We start from the raw sequence: 15,078 nt of genomic DNA, 5'->3' as shown, positions 1-15,078 counted from the left end.
GACCCAGATTGTTGGGGGCAATTAAGCTGACTTTGTAATAATGTCGCTTGGGGTGTGTGTGAAAGCCCTAACAAGCAGGCATATACATAGAATGAAGGCTACTGCTAAGCTTGTAAACCGCCCTGAGTCTTCGGAGAAGGGCGGGATATAAATGGAATTTAAAATAAATAAATAAATAAATAAATAAATAAAGGCATATTCAAATATGAGTTACAGGGGGGGGGGAAATCTCTTCCTGGCAACGTCCTGCCACTGAAGAAATCGAAGGACTGGTTGAAACACGAGCCACGAGCTCTTCCCTATTCAGACGCGCTAAGAATTGGGGGACGAAGGCGCCCGAACGGGCAGCTGAACTGCGGAGTTCCGCCCTGTTTCGCGGGCAGAGTCAAGCTCGGGCGGAAAGCGCCGAGATTTATCGATCAGCTCCGGAGACCGCAATCCAGACCCACTGGAACCGACTTAAAACGCAGGCGGCCCAAGTAGAAGGCGGGGATGGGAGGGGGGGGGGAAAGAGAGCGGGAGAGATCCTGCGCCCTCCCCGTTCTGTGGCCGAAGCAGGCGAAGGTCCCTCGGGCGGAGAATCCCCACCTGCCCGTGCGCCGAAGGGCTTTTTCTGCCGGTGGGTACCCGAGAACGGCCGCCATCCCAGCCAGAGTTCGGTGGGAATGCTCGCCTCGTGCCCAGAAGCCGAGCTCAACGGTTTCCCAGCGGGAAGTCCAGTCTGACCGGGACGAGAGCGCAAGTGCCTCGGCTGAGCCGGAGCGTGTAGCTCGCCTGGGGCTGCTGCTGGTTGCCATCGCCCGGGGAAGCTCTGCTGGTTAAGGTGAGTGTGTGTGTGGGTGTGGGTGTGGGTGTCCCTCGGGCTGTTTTGAGCTCTGCAGGTGCCGGAAGATGGAGCAGCTGCAGACGTCGCCTCCCGCTCTCCGCTGTGCCCATCTCTGCCTTTTCGGGGTTAGGAAGGCAGAGGTTAACTTGTCAGGCCGACACAGTTGCCCCTTCCTACGGCAATATAAAAACTTAACCCAGAATGTGCTGGAATCGGCTAGGTCAGGGGTAGTAGGCAACCTCGGCTCTTTTATGACTCGTGGACTTCAACTCCCAGAATTCCTGAGCCAGCTTGGCTGGCTCAGGAATTCTGGGAGTTGAAGTCCACGAGTCATAAAAGAGCCGAGGTTGCCTACACCTGGGCCGCTAGGTCAAATCAGTCTGGGAGAAAGACATTCCTTGTATGCGGGATTTCTGGATGGAACCATTTTTAGTCATTTTATTAAATCCTTCCACTTTGCTGAGTCACTAAACCAGGGGTCGGCAAAAGGAAAAGAGGAAAAGAGCCACTGGGAACCAGTTCCATCACACATAAAAAAAGTGGGAGCCGCGTGCGTGTGTCCATGCACGCGCATGCACAAAAAAACGTTTTGCGCATGCGCAAAACAGTTTTTCCTTGCGCATGCGCGGACGCGTGCAGTTGCCATTTTTTGTGTGTGTGATGGAACCGGTTCCCGGTTGCGCGATGGCGATGGCCCGTTTGCAGAGCTACCGCCTTCGGCAGCCTGCAAACGTGCCGCGACAGCTTTCTCAAAGAGCAGCGCCGCTGCCCGTTCGCACGGAGGTGCGCGCGCACCTCTCCAAAGGTTTGGGGAGGTGCGCACGCACCTCCGCCCATTCAGAAAGGTGCACGCGCACCTCTCCAAACGGGCGGTGCCACTCTCCATTTGGAGAGGTGCGCGCGCACCACTGCCCGTTCGAAGAGGTGCACACGCACCGGGCGGCTGGGAGCCGCAGGAGACGGCTCAAAGAGCCGCATGCGGCTCCGGAGCCGTGGGTTGCCGACCTGTGCACTAAACAAAACTGAATCAGTTTAAACTACAGTGGTCAGTGAATGATGGTAATTAGGACTGGGAACTCTGTTGCTTAGCAAAACAGTCATAAAGCACAATATCACACGACCGCAATGATTTATGAGTTCCAGTTCTGATGGATTAGGCAAATCCCATGTGGTTTTTAGGTACGATGTCACGTTATCAAAGTTTGCAACTTCCAACTGTTTCCCCTTTCTTTGTTGGAAGCAGGCAGGGAAAGTTGCAAATGGCAGCCGCATGACACGATATACTGAAGCCTTGGTAGAGCAGTGGGCTAATGCCTCCTTAAGTAACACCAGCTGCCTGCAATTAGTGCAGGTTCGCATCCCACCAGGCTCAAGGTTGACTCAGCCTTCCATCCTTCCGAGGTAGGTAAAATGAGGACCCAGATTGTTGGGGGCAATTAAGCTGACTTTGTAATAATGCCGCTTGGGGTGTGTGTGAAAGCCCTAATAAGCAGGCATATACATAGAATGAAGGCTACTGTTAAGCTTGTAAGCCGCCCTGAGTCTTCGGAGAAGGGCGGGATATAAATGGAATTAAAATAAATTAAAAAAAATATAAAAAAAATTGTAAGTGCAAGCTAGTTGCCTAGTGTCCAAATCACAATTGTGTGACCACGTCGATGCTGCAATGGCTGCAGCTTTGAGCATGTCTCTTTGTTCAATACCATTCTAATTATGGTTGGTCACTGACTATACCTCTAAAACTAGACTCATAGTAAAGATGGGGTTTTGCCCCTTCCATGCAATTGTATTCAATTCTCAGAGACTTTCTAAACCAGTCTCTAGGGTTTTCTGGTAGCAGTGTGCCATTGCCTAGGGATAAGAGAAAGTGACTGGCCCAAGATCACCCACTTGGCTTCATGCCTAAGGTGGGACAGGAACTAGCACTCTCCTAGTTTCTAGCCTGATACTTTAACCACTACTACACCAAACTGGCTCTGCAAGAAAATTGCAGGCAGCCTTGGAACACTGATGATAATTTAAAAGAATATGTTCACTAAGAGCATAGCAATACCTCTTCTAAAGGTCTGTTACAGTTGTAGACAAAATGTATTCTAAAATTGTAACTTTGGAGCTAATATATTTCATAATTTAGGAGCAACCAATGCTGGCTTCCAAAGTCTGGTTGACAAGACAAGATTCCAGAGCACAGAGGAACATTAGTTTTGACATCTATTCAAGCTTGAAGTTGTTCCCTACAATAAGACAGGTGGAGCCACATACTTTTACTTTTTTTTTTGTCAAAACTCTCTCCACTGATACCACCCTACACTTTAGCTCGATATACACTATTGGCAAGTCTCCAATAAGCATTCAAGCATCAGAAAAAAGGAAAACAAAAATTAATTTTTGGTGCAACAATTCTTGTTATAAAGTATAATTGTGTGACACACATGCACACACACATGTAGGACCATTTGATTTTCAGGATACCAAATGTATCATTACAGATTATACAATTATTGATTTGCAAATTGAATAAAATGTGATTGCAGTGCTTCTTGCTGTTGTGTTTCTCTGTTTTGCTAGATCTAAGAAGAATTCTATGGTGTGAAAATGGCATCAACAAGTGTTACACGTAGTCCTTTTGTGGAACTAGATGGTAATAACATTTTAAAATTATGTAATCTTAGTAATTATGAGATAAAATTCTAATTAGGGAAGCTACTTAATTCTAGAAAATGCGTATCAGGAGATTTAGTAAGAAGGAATCTGGGAAGAGTGATGCATTGTTGAGAATAGAATAGAATAGAATAGAATAGAATAGAATAGAATAGAATAGAATAGAACAGAACAGAACAGAACAGAACAGAACAGAACAGAACAGAACAGAACAGAACAGAAGAGAAGAGAAGAGCTGGAAGGGACCTTGGAAGTCTTATAGTGTGCTGCCACCACGTGCAACGGCTTTGGATCCAGAATTTATAGTCCAGAGCTTTTCAACCTTTCCATAGATTACATGACAATATTTGAGAACCACCACTGCTTAGCAAGGTGTCAAAAACTTGATGACTAAAAAAAGGGGGGGATTTTGGGTTTTAGTACTCCTTAGATTCACTTTCTTCCCCTTTTTCCTTCCCATTGTGTCCTAATATTTGCTTTTGTATTTTTGTATTTTATTCTATAATATAATAAAATATTACAAACTGTAGAAAAAAGGAAAAACATACCAGTTTTAATTTCTTCTGTGGCTGGTCCTTTGCTGAATCACTTTTCCTTTGCACTGACAAATGTATGATGAATTTATCCATGTTTATTAATATGCACCACTACGAGCTAGTTCAGGGGTCTTCAAACTTGGCACTTTTAAGACTTGTGAACTTCAACTCCCAGAATTCCTCAACCAGGCTGGTTGAGGAATTCTGGGAGTTGAAGTCCAGAGATCTTAAAGTTGGTAAGTTTGTAGACCCCTGAGCTAGCTGGTCGGTCCTTCTTCCTCTTTCCCTTCTGAGCTCTTATCACAGTGTCACACACAACACACACACACACACACACACACACACACACAGAGACACCAATCCCTTCCCTGTACCCTTAAAGACACAGGAATCAAGTGCAAAGCAAGAAAGGTTCACAAAATGAAGAAACATATAAACTCAGGATTTTTTTTTCTTTAAGCTGCCTCAAGCATGTCATGTGTCACAATGTTGCAATTTAAGACTGAAAGGCTCCAACAATTGCAAATAGCTTTAGTCTTAAATTAAGCTGTTTACCTTCAAAGAAAACTTTCTGAAAGCCATAAACAGACTCAAGATAAGGGGGAAAAACTAATTACATTTGTTTAAAGGGATTAAACCCAAGAAAGGCAACACTTTGGACTCATTGCTAGCCTAAAATACAGACTAAAATATTCCAATAGCCAAAGCACACAAACCAAGCCTCTGAATTACAAAACTCTGTAAAAACTGTACAAAAATCCTTAGGGTAACCCAATCAAGCTACCAGCTGATCCATAACTAAATAAACCCACCTCCTTTCCGACATGCCGGCTTTTCATTTCATCAGCGCTGATTGCATTCTCCTAGCTGGAGAAAACGAACCAGGGGACCTTTTCTTCCAGCAACAGCTGCTGCTGCTTCTCTGTCCCTGTTTCCTCCCTGCCTGCTTACCTCTCCTTCTCTTTCCCTGTTGACTTTTTTCCCCTTTCCTGACCAAACCACCTCCTTTTATAGCCTCTCCTCTACTCCCTCTCCTCTCTTTCTTCAGTTCACCTCTAACTCACAGCTACTTCTGGAAGCGCCAATCTGGTGGAGCCAATCAGGGGGAGCCCTGCTGGCTCCTGGGGCTTCTGCCGAGCCCAGACAGTCCTGCAGCTGCAGCTGTCTCTCCCTCAGGCTTGGGTCACTTTGGCTCATTCCCCTCCCCTGCTACACTTGGCTAGCAGTCGCATAACACCTGCCATGTGGCAAAGTATCACAGATGGTACGCATACCACCGGTTGAAAAGCCCTGTTCTAGTCCAGCCCCCTGCTCAAGCAGAAAAACCTATACCATATCAAACAGGTGAATGTGCAGTCTCTTCTTAAAAATCTCCAGTGATGGAGCACCCACAATTTCTGGGGGTAAGCTGTTCCACTGGTTGATTGTTCTCACTGTCAGGAAGTTTCTCCTTAGTTCCAGGTTGCTTCTCTCTTTGATCAGTTTCCAACCATTGTTTCTCATCCTTCCCTCTGGTGCTTTGGTGAACAACCTGGCCCCCTCTGCCTTGTAGCAGCCCCTTTGATACTGGAACACTGCTATCATGTCTCCCCTATTTCTTCTTTTCTTTAGACTAGCCAAACCCAAGTCCCGTAGCCGTTCTTCGTATGTTTTAGTCTCCAGGCCTTTGATCATCTTAGTTGCTCTTTTCTGAATTTTTTCAAACTCTCAACATCTGTTTTGTGACCAAAATTGGCTGCAGTATTCCAGGTGTGGTCTTACTAGGGTTTTATAAAGCGGTAATAGTACTTTGCGTGATCTTGATTGTATGCCTCTGTTTATACAACCCAGGATTGTATTAGCTTTTTTGGTTGCTGCTGCTTGCTGCTGGCTCATAGTCAAGTGATCGTCCACTAGGACTCCAAGGTCCCTCTCACAGTTACTGTTTTTAAGCCAGGTCTTGCCCAATCTGTATTTGTACCTTTGGTTTTTCCTGCCTAAATGTAAGACTTTGCTTTTCTCCACATTGAAACTCATTTTGTTGGATAGGGCCCATTGTTCAAATTTGTCAAGATCTTTTTGGATCCTGAGTTTGTCTTCTGGGATGTGGGCTACTCCTGTCCGTTTAGTGTCATCTGCAAATTTGATGAGTTCCCCTTCAATTCCTTCATCTAAGTCATTGATGAAGATATTGAAGAGTATTGGGTCTAAAACGGAACCTTGTGGTACCCCATAACTTACTTCTCTCCATGTGGATTTAGTGCCATTGAGGACTACTCGTTGAGTACAGTTTGTTAGCCAGCTACAGATCCATCTGGTGGTGATGTTGTGTATTACTCCTTTTCCTAGCTTATGAAGGAATAGGTTGTGCTCTACCTCAGACATGTCAAACACAAGGCCTGGGGGCCAGATCCGGCCCACGAAGTGGATTCATGTGGCCCACGAAGCCATCCTGGAAACAGTGAGGGAACGGTCCCCGCTGCCTTGGCCCTGGACCAGAGACCCTCCTTCTGCCAGAGACCCTCAGATCTGTCCCACTCCTACCCAGGCCCCCATAGGCACCTTTAATGCGAACGATGTAGAGCTGGCCATGCCCACCCAGTAGGCCATATGCACTCTAGCTACGCCCACCCAGTAGGCCACGCCCACCCAGGCCATACCCACCCGGCCCCCTAAGGGCAACCTCAATGCTGATGTGCCCCTCAATAAAATTGAGTTTGACACTCCTGTTCTACCTTGTAAAATGCCTTACTGAAATCTAAATATAGTACGTCCACTGTGTTTTGCTGGTCTAGTCACTTTATTGAAGAATGAGATGAGATTGGTTTGGTATGATCTGTTTTTAACAAACCCTGCTGGTTACAAGTTATGACTTTGTTTGCTTCTAGTTGTTTGCAGATCTGTTTTTTGATTGTAGGTAGGTGGCTCAGTGGGTTAGGACGCTGAGCTTGTCGATCAGAAGGTCGGCAGTTTGGCGGGTGGAATCCCGAGTGCCGCGTAATAGAGTGTCTGTTACTCGTCCCAGCTTCTGCCAACCTAGCAGTTTGAAAGCACGTAAAAATGCAAGTAGAAAAATAGGGACCACTACGGTGGGAAGGTAACAGCGTTCCATGCGCCTTTGGCGTCTAGTCATGCCGGCCACATTACCACGGAGACGTCCTCCTTCTTTAAACCTTATGCTTCTCTGTGGTCTTGGAGAACTAGTATGCTTTATAACCTTAAGGATCCATGCCCACCTGAAAAATAATGCCTATTATTTTATTACTGGCCATTTATTCCTAGAAGCCATTTTGTGAACCAGCAAATTTCCCATTTCTGTAGCAACTTTAGCACCTACCAAAAATGTTCAATATTCCAAATACATCTGTTGGCCAAAACGATCAAATGCATAACGGAGGGTGGAAAAGGAGGCAGGAGTTTTCCAGAAAAGCACTAAATTTCTTCTCTAAATTATGTTTATTTCTAACACAGGTAGTCCTTGACTTATGACCAGTCATTACAAAAATCTGAAGTTGCAACAAACCTTCCCAGGGCTAATTATGATCTGGACTCAAAATTCCAATGTCCAGGGGCACACACACACACAGTCATGTAACTGCATTTTGGGAACTTGACAACTAGCCCGTGCAGCCTCCTGTAATCACTTGACCACAATTTATTGTATTTATTTATTTTTTTGCCAGAAATTGACATTTACTTCCAGTTTCAGTAAAAATTGCCCTTTGCAAATAGTAGTTTCACTTAATGAGTGTGGCTTTATGTCCACCACATTCACTTAACAACTGCCTCAAAATTGTGAAACATTCATTTGTGGTTGCATGGTGACCCCCTATAATGATCAGCACAACTGTAATTCAAGAATTATCTCTTATATATAGTGGCATACCTATATTTCTTAATTGTCCTACTTGTTCTCTGATTCCACAAGTATTCCATATCGTCACTTTGATACACTCTTAGACAGAATCAGTACTAGAGAAGAGAAAGAGGGGGGAAAATAACTTTTTAAAACTTCTTGGAAATCCAGCCCTTTTGTCCAACTGTCTTCACTGATACCTGATCCGGCCTTTCCAAACGCAGTAGTCTTGGCCACCCACAGTCCACTCTTTGGTTCTCCCTTCCAGGCCCTTCTGGCCCTCAGTTGCAGATCCCTCCTCCCACAATTTCTTGACAGAACCCTGAATATCCAATCCACGTAGCACAAATACGCCTCGAGCGATGTCCAGCATCCATCAACAAAATACTCCGCAGCCTAAGAAATCTATTCCTTTGTATATTTTCAGTAAAAGATCTCTCAATTAGGAAGAAAACTTCTCAGTGTTTGTATGACCCTATGTATTGTGCTGGCAGACAAGAACAAAACACCCTCTAATACTGAGACTCCACTCATCTCACTCTGCCACAGGATCTCTGCTGGAGATGATGCTAAATTTTCTGAGCTAGTATGGTCAGTGATGAGAGATGCCTGGAATGGTTGTTCAATATCTGGGGGTCTAATGACTCCTCATTCCCTTTCTTAAGGAAATTGTAGTCCTTTAAGTAACATAACTTTGTATACCGAAGACAGGTGCAAATACATGAGGTTTATTTTATGATAACACTATTTCACAGGATTCCAAAATATCTATGCTCCAGAATAAGAGGAACTATCTTGGGCTGGGTTGCTGAAGAATTCCCTGAAGTTTTATTATTAGAGATAATGGTGGGAGCAGAGGTGATCCCCAGGTTTTCTACTTACAGCTTTGAACTAAAAAAAAAACTCTGCTTCATCCTTTATACCCCGAATGCCAAGTAACATAACTTGTCCCCTCCCTTGAAATGACCTATAACACAGTAAGCAGTTATTAAATTTCTACTCAACAATATGAAGTTCATACTTCTGCTAGTGAAGAGAACATGGGGGGGTATCTGAGGAAGTGCACTGTTGTATTATGACATACGTTTTTATGGACTGCAGAATAATTTATATTATAATTATGTTGAAATAAATATTATCTGTTGGTGTTTAAGATGCTGAAAAAAGACCCTCTGCTGTTTTTGCTGTAAGACTAACATGCGTGGCCATCTGGGAAAAACCTGTTTGATGTGTTCTTGAGATGCCATACTTCCCTGTTGCACATTCTAAGCTTGTAATACAAAAGTGTTGTTACCTGATCTTAGTGCTGTACTAAAATATTTTTCTTCAATGTTTTCTGTCAGAAGAATACAGGCAAAAAAATCCTTATGAAAAGATGAACACTGAAATCTACCTTTACAGAGATATTGAATGCACAGAGAAAGAAATTGTAAGTATTTACTGGTCAGCTACTGCCTACTTGGTCTCTTTGGATTAGTTTCACATATCCATTGAATCATAGTTTGTTTTACCCAGAAAAAAAGGTAAGGACAGTCTCGTCGACAAACCAAAGTCGTCATGGTTTCTTACTAGTAAGGAATAATACGTACTAATTATGGTTATAGTTCCAGTTACGATATCTGGAGATAGCTATCAGAAAGATGAATTGTCAAGCATATTACACTAAATCTACACTTTATAACAAGTTATTTTATTCTAATGGTTTCCTTATGTTAGATCAGCAGTCAAAAGTCTGCTTAAAATCCACTACAGCTGCTTGAGTATACTTTTCATTAGAAGGAAAAGCACTGATTTAAGTGGATCAAACTTAAATTCAAACATTCCCCCCCCCCACACACACACACCGCTGGTCTTACCACTTTCAGTTCAAATACAAATCTTGCTGTTTATTAGGCTGAAAAGATAGTAGTTAACCAGATCATTTTTCCTGACATTTTTAAAAAACAAGATAATTATGATCAAATCTTTGATCATAATCTTTCCCCAGCATCAGAAAGAACTTTTTTTTCTGTTCGGAAGATATTAAATGCTATCCTGAATATTATTTAGGACTTTAGGTGCTTCGTTAATTTGTATACTTCTGAAATCTTAACTGGTGGCAAATCAGACAGTTGCTTATTATTCACCTCTAGACTAAGAAAAAATGGCTTTCTTGCACATATAGCCATCACAAATGGCCTTCTAGATAAATATTGCAATTGGTTATTGCAATTAAGTGGGAAGGCTGAGCATTAAGTTCCCACTGTTTGTTTTTGGGATAATTGTTTCTGGCCAACTTTCCTCCTCCTCCTCCTCATTTGTAATACATTTTTTTAAAGATTTATCTGCCTATAGACTCATAAATTACAGTGCTTTTCCGCAACCCTGCTCAAATCAATGTTTTGACTTATGTTGGCCGGGGTATTACTGATTAAAGTTATTATCTGCCAGCAGAATCAAATCAAATTTTCAGGGCACAGAAAGTTTTTTCTTTGGGGGTAATTGGTAACAATTAGGGAATGGGATAATAGAGAATAAAGTTTCGCATCTCAGTCAAGAATATTATTTCTTCATGGAGCTTTATACCACCTCATCTTTAACCATGTTATATTAATCAAAAATAATTTACACAGTGAAAAATCAACCATTTAAAATAAGACAGTAATAACAGTAATACAAATAATCATAAATACAAAGTAGAACTTTCTGTATGTCTTAAAGATTTATTTTGGATAATCAAAAGAGAAAAGACAGTTTCTTTCTTTGGAGTCAAATAAAAAAGTAGCATATATTGTGGCTAATAGAGCTCCTTAAATCAAATGTCTTGGGTCTCCTCCCCCATTTCTTCTTATCTTGCTCCTTCTCTGCTCTTTCTTCTTCGGTGAATTATTGGTAACAACTAAATATGGAGATTCAACTGTAGTTTGAGAACACGAAGAAAACACATTAAATGAATCCCAGGCCAATTCTCTGGGCTACCATTTAGATTCTCATTTAATTGGAATTCCAATAATTTACTTTCAAATTTCATGGAACTATAATATACATTCAAAATATAAAGGACAACCTGCAGAATCAATAACACTTGCCTAAATTGATTCTCTTTAAAAACTCCTTTTCCTGATATACCATTCTCCATCCCCATGCATGTAGAGTTGGGGATGACAAAATATGTGGACTTTTTAAAAAAGATTTGTAGAGCTTTAAGAATATTTGGATATGCTTTTATTATGTTTAAATATTATGTTTAATGTTAAGCCACCTTGGAAATTAAAATCAAATCTTTACTATGGTCATAGACCAGCATAAACCTTTAGAAGATTGTGAATTTGGAAGGCAGTTAGGAAATGCATTATACATTTTCAAAAACTAGACAATAAACATGGGTTTCAATTTTAGATTAGAAAAACTAAACAGAATCTGAAGGCATATGAAAGGAGCACCATTTCATCAAGAGCCCGGTGTCGAAAGGCTTTGAGAAAACTAGAAGAAGTCACTGAACAAGAAACAACAGAAACAATAGGAAAAGATGTTCCTGCTCTGAACTGGGCTCTTGCTTTTGCAAAGTGTGAGTAAACATTTTAGAGAAATAATAGACTGCAGGAGTATGAGGGATTTTGTGATTTTTGCGGTCTTGGTTGAGTTGATGTTTTGCTAGATGTGTGAGTACTTGAAGTAACCCATTATTGTCTCTTTTCTCTAAAATGTCTGTGATTGGTTCAGGATCGTCTGACCAACTTAGTGGTTTCTAATACACAATAACATCATTGTTGTTTCCCCTTTCTGGTATTCTTGCACAAATGCCCTCAACTGGATTCCTATGCCTTGGTCCCTGGATCTCAAAAATGTGTGAACACCTTTCATGTTTAATGTCACTCCTGCTCCCCTTTGTCTGCCCTCGTCTTTGGAGTAAGTGGTACCTTTCAATCCTCACATTTCACACATGAGTTTTATCTCACCAGGTATTAGTAGATGTAGTCCTTACCTTATTGCCTCATGACCACAACTTCCATCACTAAGCTAGGCAGTCCTTAAGTGAGTCATGCCCTATTTTGCAACCTTTTTTGCAGGGTCATACAGGAAATCTAGCTTCCCACTTTGGCTTTGCTTGTCAGGGTCCTTGGGAAAGTTATGGATGATAATCATATGACACCTGGACCCTGCAATTGTTAAAAATACGTGCTGGTTGCCAAGGGCCTGAATTTTGATCATGTGACCACAGAGACACTGTGATGAACAACAGTCATTAAACTAATGGTCATAAACTGAGAATTACCGCTTACTATCATTAAGACTTCTAGTTTTTCCTCTTTGTTCTTCATAGCCTCTAATTATATAAAGACTCTGGAAACCTCGAATCATATAATATGGGGAGTTCCTTTCAACTTACTACTAGGTTGATGCCTTCAGATCCTGCATGTTATTCTCAGTAATGAGGTCACACTATTTTCTGGAGTTTTTTTTCTCACCCCTCATTCATTCCATATGGGTGAGAAGAAGTCACTTTAAAATTATCTGCATAAGGGGTATATCTTCTAAATACATTTTCCCAAGCCTCATACAGCTATGCTGAAACATCAACAGGGACCCTCTGAAATCTATTCTGAAGATTTTTTTTAAAAAAAGGTCTTATTTGGTAGATTTGTTTTCTTATTGTCTTCAGGGAACCATGAAATACGATGGCACATCTCTGGCATGTTCCTCAAAACATGCTTTTGTGGAATACATTTACATAGTCATCCTCTAAATGGGCATTTTACAAAGTAGTTTACTTGAACTATTCTGTAAAACTCCTGTTGGTTCACTAACTAAATGAATTCTTAGTTTTGGCTTTATTTCTAACATAGTTTCCTTATCCTTTGGTTTGACATTATACAATTTCATTTTATTGTGTGGAGAAAGAATTAATATTTCAATTTTTAAAATATCAATTTATTTGTGTTAAGTCATTGATAACACATAGCTTTATTTCAAAATATGGGCTGCAGAATAGCAGGGGAAAAATCACAAAATTGTATTTTTTTTTAAAGGTTGTCAAAGTGACAAACAGTCTATAGCAGATTACATCAGTGAAGAGAAGGAGCTATTTCTATTGGAGGTAACAGATTTCATAAACTTTATAAAAATAGTATGTGTGTATATGTTTCTGCAGGCATCCTTGAAAACCTTCAAGACTTGGCTGTTCCCTTAGGTCTTGGGTTAGATTGGTTGGAACACTTGTTGAATTGTGTATGGCTGTAGTTATTTGGATCTTTTACTTTTTTATCATTCTTGCATTCTGTTTTCATGTTGTTGGCTTTATTGTACACTATCAGACTAGGTTGGAGTTGGGCAGTGTCTAAATTGAATAAGTTAAATTAAATATCTATCAGTATAGCATTTCTCATATTGATAGTCCTTTACTTAGGACTATAATTGAACCCAGAATTATAATCATAAGTCATGGAGATCCTTAAGTGATCAGGTCCAATTTTACAACCTTTTTTGGGGTGGACGTTAAGCAGATGCTCTAGTTGTTAAGCAACAGAGCAATCGTTAAACAAATCTATTTTATCCAATGAGAGGGTTTTTTGCTGGAAACCAAAATGGCCCCAAACTGGCAAAAAACACCAAAAATCACAATCATGAAACCACAAGACACTGCAAACAGCCGTAAATGCAACCTGGTTTCCAAGCACCCAAAATACAATCACATGACCGTGGGGGTATGTGGCTGTCAGAACTCTGGAACTGGGTCATAAGTTTCTTTTTGGAAGTTCACTGTAATTTTGACTGGTCATTAAAGGACCGGTTGTTAAGCAAAGACTCCCTGTATGAAAATTTTCAAATCTATATCATTTTATTAAAATATATTAAGCTGACTTGGACATATAGCAGCTCCCAACAGAGCATAGCTCATTGGCCCTAGACCTTTGCAAAGCCTTCCCTTCCCATCTTACCCTGCTATTGTCTCTCTGCCCACTCTAATTATCTTCCAATATATTATTTAAGTTACGGCACAAACTACCTGAAACCAGCTTTATCATGCACAGACTTATATGTGCCATTTTATATGTGCTGTGGCATAATTATTAGGCTGAGGGAGAAGTGGGAAACAACTGATGAGGAAAAGTGGACTTTGCTAGAATACCAAAAAGAAAATATGTTTGCAGATCTGTTTTTTGATTGTAGGTAGGTGGCTCAGTGGGTTAGGACGCTGAGCTTGTCGATCAGAAGGTCGGCAGTTTGGCGGGTCGAATCCCGAGTGCCGTGTAGCAGAGTGAGTGCCTGTTACTCGTCCCAGCTTCTGCCAACCTAGCAGTTCAAAAACACGTACAAATGCAAGTAGAAAAATAGGGACCACTACGGTGGGAAGGTTACAGCATTCCGTGCGCCTTTGGCGTCTAGTCATGCCAGCCACATGACCACGGAGACGTCCTCGGACAAGCACTGGCTCTTTGGCTTTGAAACGGAGATGAGCACCGGGCCCTAGAGTTGGAAATGACTAGCACGCATGTGCGGGGGAAACTTTACTTTACCTAGTTGTATGCTAGCTCACATTTCTGAATCTATCATGTAGCGGTAAATGGTATTGATAATTTTTGTAACAGAGAAATGTGACACACATGTGAGAAATGATTGCAGGGAAGTAATTTGGGGAAAGTGATCAATGGCTTGACAGGCTTGTCTCTCCCACACATATGAAATCCAAGTGACTATTTTAAAAGCATATAGGATTTAGGTAATCAATATCTAAGTCTTAAAAAAACATCAAGTTCTCTTCAAAGGGCTCAGTGCCAGATAAGTGCAAGGGGATGATTTGGGATGACAAGTTACTGTACATTAAGAATTTTTATACATAACATTTTGCTATGGTTTTCTTTCTCCAGTACTCTGTTAAAATAAAACAGCGCACCATGGCAAAGCTGGAGAAGATGGCCGCAAGAGAAGAGAGGAGGGCCAGAATGGCTGAAGCAAAATTAGAAGAAGATACCCTTGAATTTGAGGAGTTTCTCAGAGCAAATGATAGGAGCTCTGTAGAGGCCCTTAAATTGTTAGTTACAATTATGTTTTTAACTCTACAGCTGATTGTAGTAGCCACATTTGGAGTGTGATTCCAAAGGTTCATTGTCTGGTTCCCTCTTCTGTTCTCCCAAGTAAAAAGCCCTCAGAGATGCATTGCAGGAAATGGATACTCTCTCTTCTACCTAAGTGCTTTCCTTTTCTCTGTGCTAGATGTGTTTCTTAGGTTGTAGAAGGGT

The 15,078-nt window shown here is 41.5% G+C and overlaps 2 protein-coding genes across 2 annotated transcripts in view; one reads left to right on the top strand and one right to left on the bottom strand.

Moving 5' to 3' along the window:
- SNRPF (small nuclear ribonucleoprotein polypeptide F) overlaps positions 1 to 15,078 on the bottom strand; it is a 228,793-nt gene that overhangs the window by 169,311 nt on the left and 44,404 nt on the right. The window lies entirely within an intron of this gene.
- The window catches only part of CCDC38 (coiled-coil domain containing 38), a gene marked incomplete at both ends in the record, with an annotated part of 47,025 nt that continues 35,368 nt past the window's right edge, over positions 3,422 to 15,078 (top strand). Inside the window, 5 exons of the mRNA XM_083365359.1 lie at positions 3,422 to 3,467; positions 9,202 to 9,287; positions 11,237 to 11,405; positions 12,868 to 12,935; positions 14,707 to 14,870. Of these exons, the coding sequence (XP_083221485.1) occupies positions 3,422 to 3,467; positions 9,202 to 9,287; positions 11,237 to 11,405; positions 12,868 to 12,935; positions 14,707 to 14,870 (533 nt within the window). The remainder of the gene's footprint in view (positions 3,468 to 9,201; positions 9,288 to 11,236; positions 11,406 to 12,867; positions 12,936 to 14,706; positions 14,871 to 15,078) is intronic.

Source organism: Vipera ursinii (genome assembly GCF_947247035.1).
Source record: "Vipera ursinii genome assembly, chromosome: 6".
Lineage (NCBI taxonomy): Eukaryota > Metazoa > Chordata > Lepidosauria > Squamata > Viperidae > Vipera > Vipera ursinii.
Note: the sequence above shows the minus strand (reverse complement) of the source record. Positions and strands in the feature narration are given on the sequence as shown.